The sequence below is a fragment of the Athene cunicularia genome (assembly GCF_003259725.1).
Source record: "Athene cunicularia isolate RWA chromosome 17 unlocalized genomic scaffold, athCun1 chr17_part1, whole genome shotgun sequence".
Classification (NCBI taxonomy): Eukaryota; Metazoa; Chordata; class Aves; order Strigiformes; family Strigidae; genus Athene; species Athene cunicularia.
In genome coordinates, this window is record NW_020799122.1 from 3,369,259 (window position 1) to 3,383,676 (window position 14,418).

Here is a 14,418-nt window from a genome sequence, read left to right on the forward strand (position 1 = left end):
GGGGGGGGGGTGAGGGTGTGCTGGGGACCTGGCTCACCGCTCCGGGGACCCGACGGTGACAGGGCTGGGGATGCTGCCCTGTGCCCCGGGTGTTTTTTCTGCAGCCGTGGGATGAGAAACCCCGACTCTGGTGAAGGTCCTGGAGGTTGTCCCGCTGGAGGGGAGAAGGGGGGGACACGGGAGGGGGTATCTGGAGCGTAGAGGGTGCTGGCAGGAGGTGGGTGCAGAGCTGGGGCAAAGCCCCGGGTTCACCGGGTGCAGGAAGGGCCGCACAGCCGAAGGGAGCGTTTAGAGGGGTGGCTCTGTGGGTCCCCAGCGCAGCCAAGAGCTGGATGGGTGCTGCTCCCGGGGGAGATGGGCCTTTGACCACTGAGCCACCCTCACAGGTTGTCATCTTCTTCCAGGACAGAAGGCCCCAGGAGCCGCGTGGAGCCACGGCGGTGGGCAAGGGGCTGGGGACTGGGTCTGACTGGTGGGAGCTGGGGGTGGCCCTCGTGCCAGGATCGCCTGCACGGATAATCCCGTGGGAAAGGGGGTGACAGCCACGCCAAGTCCCCCCTGGACGGTCCCCACGGTCAGGATCCACCACGGAACAACCCCCATGTTCCCAGGGCACCGCAGGGGAACCACAGGGATGGGTGGGGTGGGGTTTTGCGATACTGCTTCCATTTTGCCTTGAAGTCAGCTCCTACCCAAAGTCACTGCCAGGTCCCCCAGAGTCACCCTAAAATTAAACACAGCGACTCAGACAAGCGAAGGGTAACGCCCCGTGGCACAGGCTGCCAGCCCTGGCGGCAGGCAGGGAAGCCCCTGTGCCTTGAGACTGAGCCCCTGGAAGAATCCATGGCATCAACTGTGAATCCAAAATACTACCAAAGCCCAGTGGAACCTCCCGTTGCAACGCCTCCCCCTCCTCCACATTTCCACCATTCAGGGGACGGTGAAGCCAGCGCTCCCCGTGCTGTGCTCAGGTCGCAGTTCTGACCTCGCTTCTGCCCCGGGAATGTGATCTATTCTAGGGCTGAATAAGCAAAAAAAGGACATTTTGGCCATACTGGATGTGTCTCCAGTGGAAAGTCCATGGAAAGGGCCCCCTTTGCTGAGGGCGGGGTACCCACCACTGGGCAGTTTTCAGGGGGCTGCTGCGCTGGGAAGATCTCAGAGGTCGCAGTGGTGCGTCTGACTTCAGGGACTTGGGGCGGCTTTCAGCTCCCAGGAGCAGCCACCCCATCCTTTGTCTCTGCCAAGCCCTCGCCGTGGTCGGGTTCTCTTTAACGGGTGTTAATTACCGGCGCCATCACTCACAGCCGCTTCACACTTGGACATTTCTAATGAACACGCGAGGTGTCGGGATCGGGAGCAGACCCGCCCCTCGAGTCCTGCGAAGCCGCTTCCTCGGGGCTGGGGCCAGCCGAGCCGCTGGCCACAACCGGGGTCTGGAACCTGCTGGTTACTGCCGCAGGGCAGAGCCCCCGCCCAGGCAGGGGGCCGAGGAGGAGGCATTTTGGAGGTGGTTTTGGGCTACAAGACCCAAGCGAGGATCCCTGGCAGGTTGTAACGGTGCCGCAGCCGCTCGGATCCAGCCCCATCCCAGCCGCAGGTTGTGGTTTCACCGGCTTGATGCAGTGCAAGGAGAGGGGAGGGTTTGGGGGTGGCCACTGGCCAAGGGCTCTCGTGGCCTGGTGTGAAGCAGGAATTATTTATAGAAACTGGAAGGAATGGGGTGTTTGACGCAAGGATTAATTCCCTGCCTTTAGGAACCGCGGGGGATCTGCGCTGTGCTATACAGGTCAGGTAAACAACCTATATTGCGGGGATGCAGATGGCAGCAGCGCTGCTGTTGCAGGGTCAAAAGGGAAGAAATGAAGCCAGGAAAACAAAATCACACCGCGAGCCTCCGAGTTGTTTGCACGGAGTAGTAACCCCCGCGCTTCCAGGTTCGTTACTCGCCCGCTCCCACGCGGGAGCTGGCGGTAGCAGCCTCCTGTGGGGCTTTGCAAGGCGGGGTCTGCCGGGAAGGGTCTCCCCAGGCAGGAGCAGCCCCAATAGTGACCCCCCCGGGGTTGCAGAGGGCAGCGGGCTCTGCCCTCACGCTGGCAGGAGTGTGGGTGGATGTGGCAGCGGCTCCCAGGCACGGGGATACGCGGCATCCAGCTCCTCACAGCCCACTGCTGTAATCTCCCTGCTTTTAGGGAATTTTAAGTGACCTACTTGTAGCAGGAGTTGCATAATAGACTGGTGAATATATATAAAAAAGGCCGAAGCTTTCACCAACACTCAGGTTGGTTTGTATAGAAGTTGGCCTTGTCCAGCCACTCCGTGCCCTGTGCAGAGCCCTGACCTTCACCAGCATTTTCTTTTCCTTCCAGAGTCGCCTCCCGGGCATCAAGGTGAAGTACCTGCTGGTGGTGTGGCTGGGCATCTTCGTGGGCAGCTGGGTGGCATACATGCATTACTCGTCCTACTCCGAGCTCTGCCGCGGCCACGTCTGCCGGATGATAATCGTGAGTGGTGGCCAGCAGCCCCCGCGCCGGTCCCGATTTGGGGTGCTGGAGTGAGCTGGAGACCCATTTTCCAGCCTCCCCCCCAAGCCCTGTGGGGTGCCTCGCAGCCGGGCGGGCAGCGCTGGGGCAGCGTCCTGCACAACAGCTGGGCCGAGGAGCCCTCCTGGCAGCTGCTTCCCCGGCACCGTCCCTGGCATCGCGCGGAGCTCGGAGCGGGAGAGGTGACCTTATCCTGCCAGGGCGATGGTGAAACAATTTAATGAGATGTCGGAGGGAAGCGGGCCAGGCAGACGTGGGCAGATTAATGTCTGGGGAGATGAAGTTGCAATGTCAGGGCGGTGAGCAGGATCTGCGGGCAGGGAGAGCATCGCACCAGCCACCCCCCTCGGCCCCGAGCTCTGCAGAGCCAGAGCAGAAAGGGGAGCAGGCAGTCCGTGGGTACCTCTCAGTATCCGCTGACGTGCCCTAAAGAAAGGGCCAGCCTGCACGAAGAGCAGACCCCTCCCCGGAGCTTGGCACGGTGTGTTTTGCCCCTGCCTGGGGTTTGCAGTGGGGTGCAGCCTGCTCCCCACAGCGGCCCCGGGGCTGGCAGCCAAGCGGGGCCCCCCCCCAGACCAGTGTGTGTGTGTCCCACGGCAGGGGAGCAGTCCAGGCGAGGAGGGGGATGCCCGGCTCTGTCGGAAAATGCCTCGTTCATCAATCCTTCGGCAGAGAAGGGAGGCAGGAATTGCCATAACAACAGCGACGATCGTTTAATTTGATTTTCTGCATGACTCTGACCACGGGGTCTTGGGCGCTAATTCCTGCTCTGAGCTGCGGTTTAAGCTGCCGTGTCTGGCCGTGTCCCCTGTGAGCGGGTCTGAGGGTTAATTTCCATCCATGTTGGGGAAAAAAAAAGAGGAGGGAAAAGATGCAGAGAATTTCTGCAGCTCCTGTTTTCAGCCCTCAGGCTGTTGTGCCCTCACTGAGACGCTGCAGAGCTGCAGCCTCTCCTGCCCAGGGATGCCTCCAGCTCCCTGCTTGCGGATCACAGCCACCACCTGTCCCTGTCCCTGCCACCGCCTGGACCGGGGCCAGCCTGTTTCACTGAGCAGCCCAAGCATCCTCATCCTCACCCAGCTCCACACTGCCTTCTCCTCCAGCCCTGGGAGCTCCCCTAAACCCCTTGGGGCAGCAGGAGCCCCCAGGAGCAAATCCCCTGCGGTCCCTCCAGTAGCGGGATGTCTCCCCATTAAAGTCCTTGCTCTGGGGCCAGTAGGCATCTTTGGGTTTTAGAGCTGGAGAAGATTTTGGGCTGGTATTTCTTTGCAAGACAGAGATTGGGGAATTTGGGGGGTGCTGGAAGGGGCTGGACTCTGAGCAATTGGCACTGCAGCTCCCCAAGGAAAGCCTGAGCACAAGGCACTCCCCTGCCTGCCAGAAACCCCGAACTGGCCGACACGGCTGCTGAGATGCAGACGTTGCCCGAAGGCACTTCTGTGTGGTGGGGGCAACGCCGGAGTCCCCGCAGCAGGTGGCACATTGTGAGCTGCCAAACGCGAGGCCAAAGTGATATTGGGAACCCCTCTGTGCTCGAGAACATCAGAATCCCAGGAAAGAAAGAAACTGTTGGTAACTGGAGGTCCTGTTCCTGCCCCCGAGCAGCCTGCGTGGCTTTGCAATCAGCTGTGCCTCTTTTAAAGGGGGGGTTTCTCTTATACAAGAGACTTGCATGAACCCAGAGGAAACGGGCTCACCGGGGACGCGATGGCGTTGATGATGCTTTTGGTTACACATGGTAAATTGAAAAACCGAAGTGCCAGCGCCAGCCCTGCTGCAGGAACTGGTGGGTGACGAGTTTGGGCACGGCTGGGGATGGGAGCAGGGCTGGCAGCGGCACAGGAGGCTGGGGGGGAGCTCACACACCGATGGGAACAGGGTGAACGAGGAGCTGCGCCCACTGAGCTCCTCTCTCTGCCTTCCCCTCTCCAGTGTGACCAGTACAAGAAAGGAATCATTTCGGGCTCCACGTGCAAAGATCTGTGTGAGGAGCGCAGCCTCCTCTTCCAGCACTGCCTCTCCTCCTCTCCCACCCAGCAGGTAGGTCTGTGCCCCGCCAGGGAAAGCACCACATGGCAGGGGATGGGCGCGAGCATCGAACGCAGGAAACGTCCCCCTCCACCCACCTGCACGCCTGCTCCTCACCCCATCCCTGGGACCATCCCAAACCGAACCACAAACCGCTTCTCTGCTGTTTTCCTCCTGTCTCCGCCGTGTCCCCTCTGCTGTAGGTTTACAGGGGGCTCTGGAGGGAGAGGGAGGTGATCATCAAATGCGGCATCGAAGAAGCTTTGAAGGCAGACAACCACCCGGACTCTGTGCCCAGGAGAGACGTGGTCCTCTTCGACAAACCCACACGGGGGACGTCGATTGACGAGTTCAAAGAAATGCTCCTCAACTTCCTGAAGGTCAGTGCAGAGGGTCCCTCCGGGAGCCTGCAGGCCCGGATGATTAATCACATCTTTCCTCCCCCTTAAACAAGAGCTCCTCCGGGTGCCGGGCAGGGCTCCTTACCCCCTACTGCAGAGCACGTACTAGATAAGCTGAGAAAATCCTCCATTCTCACACAGGAATTCTTATCTGTGAGATTTTAGCAGCAGCACCCCAGGAGGCTGCTGTACTACGGCTGTGGGTGGGATCTGGGCTGGGCAGAGCTTGGTCACAAGCCCTTTGGCGGCCCTGGTAGCGCCAGCACGGCTGCAGCCGTTACCCCCGCGCAGGGTTTTGGCCACAGCGGTGGGTTGGCAGCACTGCCCGGCCTTTGCTCTTGCTCCCACCTGGGTCTAGAGCAGCCCTGAGGCTGGTAAAACTCTGCTGGAGCTGAATCCATCCAACTGTACATGCTGGATGGCACCGAATTTGCTTGAGCACGGTGCCCGTTTCTGCCTCTCCCAACCTCTTCCAGTTGGACTCAATCTTAAAGGTCTTTTCCAACTGAAATGACTCTGTGATTCTGATTCTAAGCTCAGTTCTTTGCTTCCCCAGTTCAGTTTGTGATACGAAGCCCCAACACAGCTGCAAGGGTCTGATGAGACCTCTTGTTCTGTTCGCAGGCCAAGCTGGGAGATCAGCCTTCTCTTGCAGCCCTGGTGAGCCGGATCATCACCATGGCAGACGTGAACCGCGATGGGAAAGTGTCTTTAGCAGAGGCCAAATCCATCTGGGCACTCCTTCAGCTCAACGAGTTTCTTCTCATGGTCTCCTTGCACGAGAAAGAGCACACTTCCAAACTGCTGGGGCACTGCGGGGACCTCTACGTCACCGAGAAGATCCCCCACACCTCCCTCTATGGAGTGAATGTCCCCCCTTTCCTCCAGTCGCTGCTGCCTTCGGTCGTCCACCAAATCATCCACCAGTGGTTTGCACCAGCGTGGCCCCGGCGGGCCAAGATCGCCATCGGCCTCCTGGAGTTTGTGGAGGAAATATTCCACGGGACCTACGGGAACTTCTACATCTGCGAGACCGGCTTTAAGAACGTGGGCTACAACGATAAATACGACTTCAAAATAGTCAACCTGAGGAAGGTGGCGACGGAGATGACAATCAGAGGATTCCTCAAGGGCCGTCACTGTGAGCAGAACGTGGACTGCACCTACGGGAAGGACTGCACGGCGACGTGCGACAAGCTGATGAAGCAGTGCAAAAGCGACGTGGTGCAGCCCAACCTGGCGAAGGTCTGCGGGTTGCTGCAGGACTATTTGCTGTACGGAGCGCCGCTGGAGCTGAAAGAGGAGCTGCAGAAACAGCTCCGAACTTGCATGACCCTCAGCGGCCTGGCCAGCCAGATGGAGGTGCACCACTCCCTCGTGCTGAACAACCTCAAGACCTTGCTCTGGAAGAAGATTTCAAACACCAAATATTCCTAACGGCGGCGACGGCATGGGGAAAGGACATCCCTGGAGTTTAGAATCTGCAATCCTGGAGTAAAGTCCAAGGGTTGAAGGCCTGTTTCTCCATCCTCTCCCCCACAGGAAAAATACACCCTGCGCAGGGAGTTCAGCACAGCTTCTCCTTCATGGAAAACCAAGCGTCATGACTTCCACCGCCCAGCAGGATCATCGGTACCGTCGGCGAGAGCGTGCTGCAGAGCTGGGACACGGGCAGCCGGGACACGGGCAGCTGGGCTGAGCAGCCTGGGGGGGAGAAGAGGACACGGAAAGAAGCGAGAAGGAAGCGGAGCCCAGCTGGACGCATCTAACTGTTCCTTGATGAACAGGAAAGCAGCGCAGAGAGAGGAGAATGAATCATTCATGCTGTACATGTCACATCTTCTTTTGATGAACGTCTCTGATGTAAATAAATAGCTTTTACGTGAATCACACCAGTACATCAATAGCAAAACAGCAGCATTTTAAGTACCAGCTTGCTCGTGATCTAAAAAGGAGAAAAAGGTAGATTTCCCTATTCAGAAGTCTCTGCTTAAGTGTCTGAGTCATCGGCCATCAGCGCCAGCTGTAGCTTAGGAAGCAGATACGCTGTCTTTCCACAGCGGAGAATCCTGCCAATTCTTTCACTCCTTTTCTAAGTGCCTGACCCCAGACAGTGACGCGGTGGCTTGTGCGAGGCTCCCACCCGGCTGCTCCTGCCTGCAATCGGCAGCACAGGCCGTTCCCCCCCGCGTGTCGGCTTCGGAAGAACCTAAGGCCAAGAATAGCTTAAAGGAAAAGGGCTAAACATGAACAATTCTGAGCAGTTAACGTATGTGCTCCGCGTGTTACTTCCCACAATACTCAGAGGAGGGATAAGCCAACCTCATGGCTTAATTCTAAAACTAAGCTGGGTTTGCACTGCAGAGGTTAAAGATTAACACCAGAATAACCCAGTGCTTGTCTCATTATTAAAACGAATTTCCAGGCAAGCTCTGAGCAGGTTTCAAGACATTTATTTGGCTACTATTACATACTACCAGGTCTCTAACTACAGTGTTTCCTTTAAACGCACAATTACAGCAACCTTTTAAAACTACAGGTAGAGAGGAAGAGTTTATGTAAACTACTCTGAGCTTGCTGTTCCCAGCACAATCGTCCTCCTGCTGATGGACCATATGCCAGTGCTCTTGCCAACAATTGCTTAGGTAAGTGGACCATAGATCTGAAGTACAATCACAAAGAAAAAAAATAAAATACATCTGACAGGATCTATCGCCTGTGAAGGCAAGCAGTAGCGTCATGGCTACAAATTTATGAGCCCTTTGGTGGAGCGATATCAGTATTCCCTTCTATTAGTTCTATAGGATCATCATTACCTCTCGCTGTTATTTACGGAGGAAATGTTTCGGTGTCAGCAGTGCTCTAAATCTAGCAGGGAGCCGGCGCAGCTCACTCCCCGCAGAGTTGGCTTCGCGACGTAACTCATCTGCGGGAGGCCAAGCGGCTGGAGGGCTCCTGTGTTTGAAGGGAGGCAAGTTCCTGAGCCCGCGGAGTCACCCTTAATCCGGTAGAAACACCGCAGAGATGGGCGATGGGGGGTGCAGGTAGGAGGTTTTGGGGGGTGAAGGCTGGAAGTAGGTAACGAGGCTCCACGCAGCCACTCCAGCTCTATTGTCCTGCATTCCCATGGCAACCAGCTCCACCGACAAATTAATTTTCTTCCGCTATTAGAAAAAGGAGCCTAACAACCAGGCCAAACCCTCTCCTCGGAGTTTCAGCAAAGCCGTTCTTTACTCTCCCCTTCTGGGTTTGAAACCTACTAGTAAATTTTGTCCAGATATTCCTCCGACACTTAATCCCTGCTGCTCCCTTCCCCAAAAGCAGTGTTGGATAAAAGTGGAGGGAAACCATGTTCCTTGCTTATCCACGTAATCTTAAATATCAGAAACCTTTTAAGCATTTATAAAGATGAAGTTCAAGGAGAAAGACAACCCCTGTCCATGAAAGAACTAGCCAAGGCAGCTTCATTCAAACAGACACTTGTGACAAGCACTGTCACGTTACCACACCATCAGTCTCCACACCCCAGAGCAGCAGTGGACGCTCCCAGGAATCTCTTACCCCAAGAACACAGATTTTTGTTCAGCACTAATAAAAAGCACAATTGTTTTCAGACACGTGCTTATGTTTCACAAGCTACACTGGGAGAAAAATGACTAAAGGCAAAGCTATTTCGCACTCATGCCTTCTCCAGATTTTCCTGCATTAGCTGGAAAGAAAGAAGACAGAACACGCAAGACTGACAATCTGATCTCACCAGATGCCATTCAGCAGCACAGGGGGTTTGTGCCACAAGGGAATGGAGGGAAGGAAGCAGCAAGACTTCTACCTTTCATTGTTTAAAGTAAAAAAAACCCCATCCCAGTTCTCATATCCACAAATAAAAAGTCTTAAATCCTAGAATGGTTAAAAATTAGTATTACTTGGGGTGCTACAAATACACAAGCATAATAATTTCAGACTTCTTGTAGGTGGCATCTTTATTTAGCGGGTTGTATTTTTTTTTTTTTTAATTCTTTTTACCACGTAGAGAAAACACAGATCCAAACCACAGTGCTTTAGAATATGGCTGTGAAAGCAGCACACGAGCTGAGGCGACTCGGCGAAGGGCAAGATTACAGCTCGTACAACCGCTCCACGGGAGTGCAGCAACAGCAGAAGGGACACCTGGAGCACAACAGCTGCCGTTTGCTTCAAACCAACACTGGAGTACCCAGGCTGAAGCAAACACCGAGAGCCACGAGCAGCATGGCACACACTTCGACTGGCTGTAGTGTGCCTGAACCCACGTATGAGAAAAGACAGAAGTTTTAGGAACCTATAAATCTTCGAATGCAGACGCTGCCAACTGTTTCTTTTGCTGTAGCCAGGTTTGCTAGAGATTCTAAGACTCAAGGCATGATCTGCAAATAAAAAAAGGCCCGGGATGTTAAGATAGCTTCAAATACAGCCAGTAAAATGTAGCAGTAAATGTCAATACTAAGAAGCTAACTAATTAATCTGTACCATCCAGACTGCTGCTGTTCACCTGGACAGTACCTGAGCTCAGGCACTGCAGCTGGTCAGGACACAGAATTGCTTTTCATTATTTCAGAGACGACATTTCCACTTAATTGAAGAATTATATCAAGGTTTGTCTTGGGACTATCCAAAGATTATTTTTTTTTTACATCCCAGAGAAAATAAAAAAAAGCTTCATAAAATGAAACGGAATTTTAGGGAAGTCATTAGCTGGGCTCAATGATGATGATTCACAGGGAAACTGCAGAAAGGGATTTATTTCAGTCTGGAGGCACAGGAACACCGTAACTCGCACCGGCTGTATTCACTGCAGCCCGTGGAAGCCAAGTGCCTGCAAACTTGGGTGGATCAGGACACACAGCTGACAGAAGGCAGATGGCACTAAGAGATGAGACTAATTTAGGAGAGATTCTTTGCCACTAGATCAAAGGTTTTGGAAAAAAAAAAAAAAATCTTCTGGCTAAGCACAGTGTACTCTGGCAAGTGTAGGAAAGGGATAATTTAGCAGCACAATAGTTGGAGCCTACTCTTTGTTACTCTTTCACTCTTAGGCTCCCTAAAACCAAAGGTGAGTTTGCCAACCTCAATGCAGAGGCAAGCTATTAAAAGTGCTGAGGAAGAAAAGCTGGTCTTGTTCCAGCATTCAAAGCCATGACATAAACCAGTTCTAAATGATGCAGGACTAAGTCAACGTGCAAAGATTTTTTTCATTTCTCTCAAACTCACTTTAACACAAAATATTCATCTTTTCCACAGCAGAGAGCCAGGTAATTCTTTCAGCAAAGCAATATTAATAACCTGGGATTGCTGCTCAGCTTTAGGAAGATGGTTAACAACAAATGCTATTAGGAAAATTTTAATACCCATCCTATGCCTCACGCAGTAAAGTTCTAAAGAGAGACTCATTAGGCACTCACCACCCCTACATGACCCTTGATGCGAGTCAAGTCTGATGAAAAAACTCAAATATGTATTTCAGGGTCAAAAAGTCAGTAAATTTAAATAGAAGAGTCACATCTAAAAGCATGAAAGCATGTCTCCTTGCATAACCATGTCCCCAGCCACCTTATTAGCATTCTTTTCCAAAGCCACTGCTGGTAGGCAGTGACTTTTCCCAATTAAATGGCTCATTTTGCAGCCAGCAGCAACCCGCTTGGTTAATGGCACCTCTGGCCCTCATAATGCCCATTTAATGAGGACATTTTCCACCATTTAGCACTGCCAGATTTTGTTGAGCTATTAGTCACTGCAAAGCCTCAGTTTCACAATACTATCTGTGTGTAGCCAGAGCTTCTCTCACCACTTAATAACACTGCCACAGCAGAGGCTCAAGTGCACCCCGTCCCCCAAGAAAGGGCAGTCAAACACGGAGCTATTAGGATTTATTGATACCTGTTACTCTTTAGCAGGTCACTGCCTTGGAGGTCAAGTTCCTCTGCCATCATGCTAACACCTAAACACAGCAGAAACCAACTAAAAAGTCACACTGTACTCAATTATATTTTTGCTTTTTGCCTGCTGTGTTACCAGCTAGAACCTGATGCACGAGGAAGGCAGTCAGTCTGGGGAAACAGCAAAGCATTCCACTGCTGCGTTTACTGCAAGTTAGTTTAGAAGGAATTTAACAAGACTTCAGGTTTTAGCACTGATTTTTTGCTTGGATTAATGAATTCAATCACATTATGCCTAAGACAATCTCATTATCTTGCACATCTGTGACACTAATTTTGTTCAGTGGCGTTTTGTGTCAGACTGCAGTAGTACCAAAGCCTGGTTTGATCTTACATAAAAGTGTAAGAGCTCAACAAAAGTGTCTTGTTCTCACAGCTGCCCTTAAAAGGATGAACTTTGGGAGCTGAGAACGGCAGTTTGAATTCAGAAAGTTCATCACAACAGTGTTTTACAATTGCTTACAAAAATGACTGCATAGCAAAATGGAGGAATCTGAAAGCACTCCACCTAAAGTAGATTTGTCAGCAAAAAATACTGAAATTTAAGTCCTTCCTTCAAGTATGCACTAGTAGACAAATAAAGTTTTTATTTGTCTATGTCCCATAAGAAGCTGGAAGGACAAGATGTACCAACCCAAGGACTTCCAGCCAGACTGTTTTGGTAACCCACTGAGGTTCAGCACGTTTCCAAGAAATGACACAATACCCACCTTCACCATCTGAAGCAACTTACCCAACTCAGTCCTGTTCTCCAAAGTAACTGTAAGAAGGAAAAAGATCTTCATTGTGGGGTTTTTTGGGGGAAGGAGTATTGGCTTGGGTTGGTTTGTTCTGTGCCCTCTCCCAAGCAAAACAAGATGACTATAAAGCTGAATTTCAGATTGCTGATTGCACCTTCTGCTCCAACTTTAGCACCCTTGGAAGTCGCGATGCTGTTGGCCGGGTGTTTTATTAATGCTGGGAACAGGGTGCAATTTCCTCCATATGCCAAATCCACACCCAACTGTTTCTAGATCATGCCAGTACTTTGGAAACAACAATCTCCAGTGCCCGTTTCCCCTGTCCCCTCCACTTCCAAGTGCAATTCTTGGCATCTGCATAATGCTAAACCCTGCAAAACTCAAGAGTTGCCCTTCCACAGGCAGCAAGCAAGGACGTCCTGCAGGCCATGAAGGACCGTTGAAGGCAAAAATAGAATTCAAGAATACAGCTGTCACTTCTATTTGTCCTTGCAAAGAAAAGGACTCTCCCCTGATGCAGTTAAAATTGGCATAATTTTAGCTGCTTTTCAAAGGAATTTTGCTCCATCTTCCGCTGATTCTCTGGAGAAATAAATAATCATGGAAACAATGTCAGACTACTAGTAATCTCTGAGCAGTTACAACTTCAGGCGCAGGAAGCCCCCTTCATCTCTGACCCCCAATGATATTAACATGTCAGGAGAGCAAATCTCCAAGGACTCAGGGCTATTAGAATAAAGAATACGGAGTCTGCCATTCCTCCATAACCATAAAATGTGATGCAAGAAACCTGAATTAGCTTTTAACATAGCGTGTTAGTAAAACATCCAAGTTTTACTTCTAAACAAAGACCATGACAGCAGAGAAGGCAGTGGTTATCTGTCACATAAACAACATATTAATTGTGAGAATGACTTGTGTACCCTGTCCCAACTTCACGATTTAAGATTAACATTAAAGAGGAAAAACAGGAAAAGCAATAAATAACTGTAAGGTTGCTCATCATTCCTGAGTGCTCACAGGTTTCAGAGCACTAGCAAAGACACAGCCTTTTCCTTTCTGCCACCTAATGACACAAACGTGGCACAACAGCCACATCTGCAACACGAGCTGGGGCATGGAGCTGTTCAGCAGGGAACGTGAACACAACTGCTGCTCACCTCAGGCCTTTGGGAAGACCTCCTGGCCTTGCCACATCACAACGTTTTCTCTGAAAAAGAAGCAAAAAATAGATACAGCATTTATTTTATATATTTAGACACACTTCAAAGCCTGGTTACTTTTTCACTGACAACAGAAATCTGAAAGGAGACTAGGAGAGGGAAGCTTAAGGAACAAATGCACGGCACAGGCTATTTTTACTTTCAGATGGGAAATGGGTCAGGGCTGCCAGCATACGACTCCCAGCACGTGCTCCCAGTGATGTCCCCAACTTGCCACGTGGCTTTACACGGATCATTTCAACTCCTCCTTCAGTAATACAAGTCTACATGCCAACAGGATCCTACCATTCTCAAGGCTAAACAACCAGAAAGCCACACACAGCCTCTATGCCGCACATCCGCTCCAGGACAAACACAACTCCTTTCTATTCTATTACACACAGATCTCACGTTTAAGGCAATTAAAAAATAGGGAAGGCTTAATTTCTCTGACGTTCCCTATTAACAGGCCTATTTATAAATAATGTCAGGCTATCAATCACTCTGAGTGCTCACGGGTTTCAGAACAAACGAGCGTAGAACATAGCCTGTCTCTCTCTGCCACCTAATGACACAAAGATGCCACAGCAGCCACCTTTGCAACGCCGGTGGCAGGTAGGAAAAAACCCACAAAGGCTGAAAAAAAGGAGATAGCTACAGATATTTCTAAGAACAAGATTACATCGCCTACCCAGAAAGTAGTACTGCAAAGGCATTTGTGCACGTGTAGCTACTAAATGTAACACCCCGCTGAGAGAGCTGACAAGATGGCCCAAGCTTACTCGCATTTGTGTTAAGCACCACTTACCCCTGATTCTTCAAGACGGGCAATCTTTTTCACTTCACCATCTGCCAGGCTGAGGACAAATAAAAAGAACGCAGTTATGAACAAACAAATGTTCAACCGGACGCGAAATAACCTTTTTTTTTGGTGAACTGCAACATTTAACAGATAACCAGAAGATTAAAACGTAATTAAAAAAAAAATCGTTTGAGTAATTTACTTTAGTCAAATCTTTAAAGCTTCCCTCAGAAGCTGAAAAGGCGGCAGCCCCTCACTCTTCTCCCCTCCATCACTGAAGCAAGGAGTGTTTACCTTCACCCTAGTCCCTTCCCATGTTTATAAACACCCGACCTGCCCTGAGCGCAAGCAGGGCTCGAAGCAAAGGGAGCGCGGGACTGGGCCCAGGGGCCCTGCGGTGTGTCCGCCTGCGCGGGGGACGCTTTGTCCCGTCTGAGGCCCAGAAATCTGGGGAGGGGGAGAGGCAAGAGGCTGCGGCCTAAATCCCCATTTTCCTGGGGGGTCGCCCAGATGAGGGCCTCACAGGCAGGCAGCCCGCCCAGCGGAACCACCCGTACCTCCCCTCACACCTCCCTCCTCCTCCTCCTCCTCACCCCGCGCAGGGGGCTCTGCCGGTCCGCAGCCATGTCCTCACGCCGCAGCCTTCCCTCGTTCAGCGCCGGGGGAAGACGAGGAGAAGCGGAATGAGCCGCCGCCGCCCAAGAGACGGCCCCGAAGAACCTTCGCTGCA

The 14,418-nt window shown here is 51.8% G+C and overlaps 1 protein-coding gene and 2 non-coding genes across 3 annotated transcripts in view; 1 reads left to right on the forward strand and 2 right to left on the reverse strand.

The window, feature by feature from the left end:
* DIPK1B (divergent protein kinase domain 1B) overlaps nucleotides 1-9,041 on the forward strand; it is a 14,574-nt gene extending 5,533 nt beyond the window's left edge. Inside the window, exons 3-6 of the mRNA XM_026860653.1 lie at nucleotides 2,370-2,504; nucleotides 4,476-4,583; nucleotides 4,775-4,951; nucleotides 5,597-9,041. Of these exons, the coding sequence (XP_026716454.1) occupies nucleotides 2,370-2,504; nucleotides 4,476-4,583; nucleotides 4,775-4,951; nucleotides 5,597-6,409 (1,233 nt within the window). The 3' untranslated portion in view covers nucleotides 6,410-9,041. The remainder of the gene's footprint in view (nucleotides 1-2,369; nucleotides 2,505-4,475; nucleotides 4,584-4,774; nucleotides 4,952-5,596) is intronic.
* A 3,629-nt stretch (nucleotides 9,042-12,670) lies between these two features.
* On the reverse strand, nucleotides 12,671-12,804 carry LOC113486667. Its single transcript, XR_003399619.1, has one exon. It is a non-coding gene; the product is annotated as a small nucleolar RNA SNORA17 (small nucleolar RNA).
* Nucleotides 12,805-13,369: 565 nt separating this feature from the next.
* Nucleotides 13,370-13,502, reverse strand: LOC113486666. Its single transcript, XR_003399618.1, has one exon. It is a non-coding gene; the product is annotated as a small nucleolar RNA SNORA17 (small nucleolar RNA).
* Between the last annotated feature and the right edge of the window lie 916 nt (nucleotides 13,503-14,418).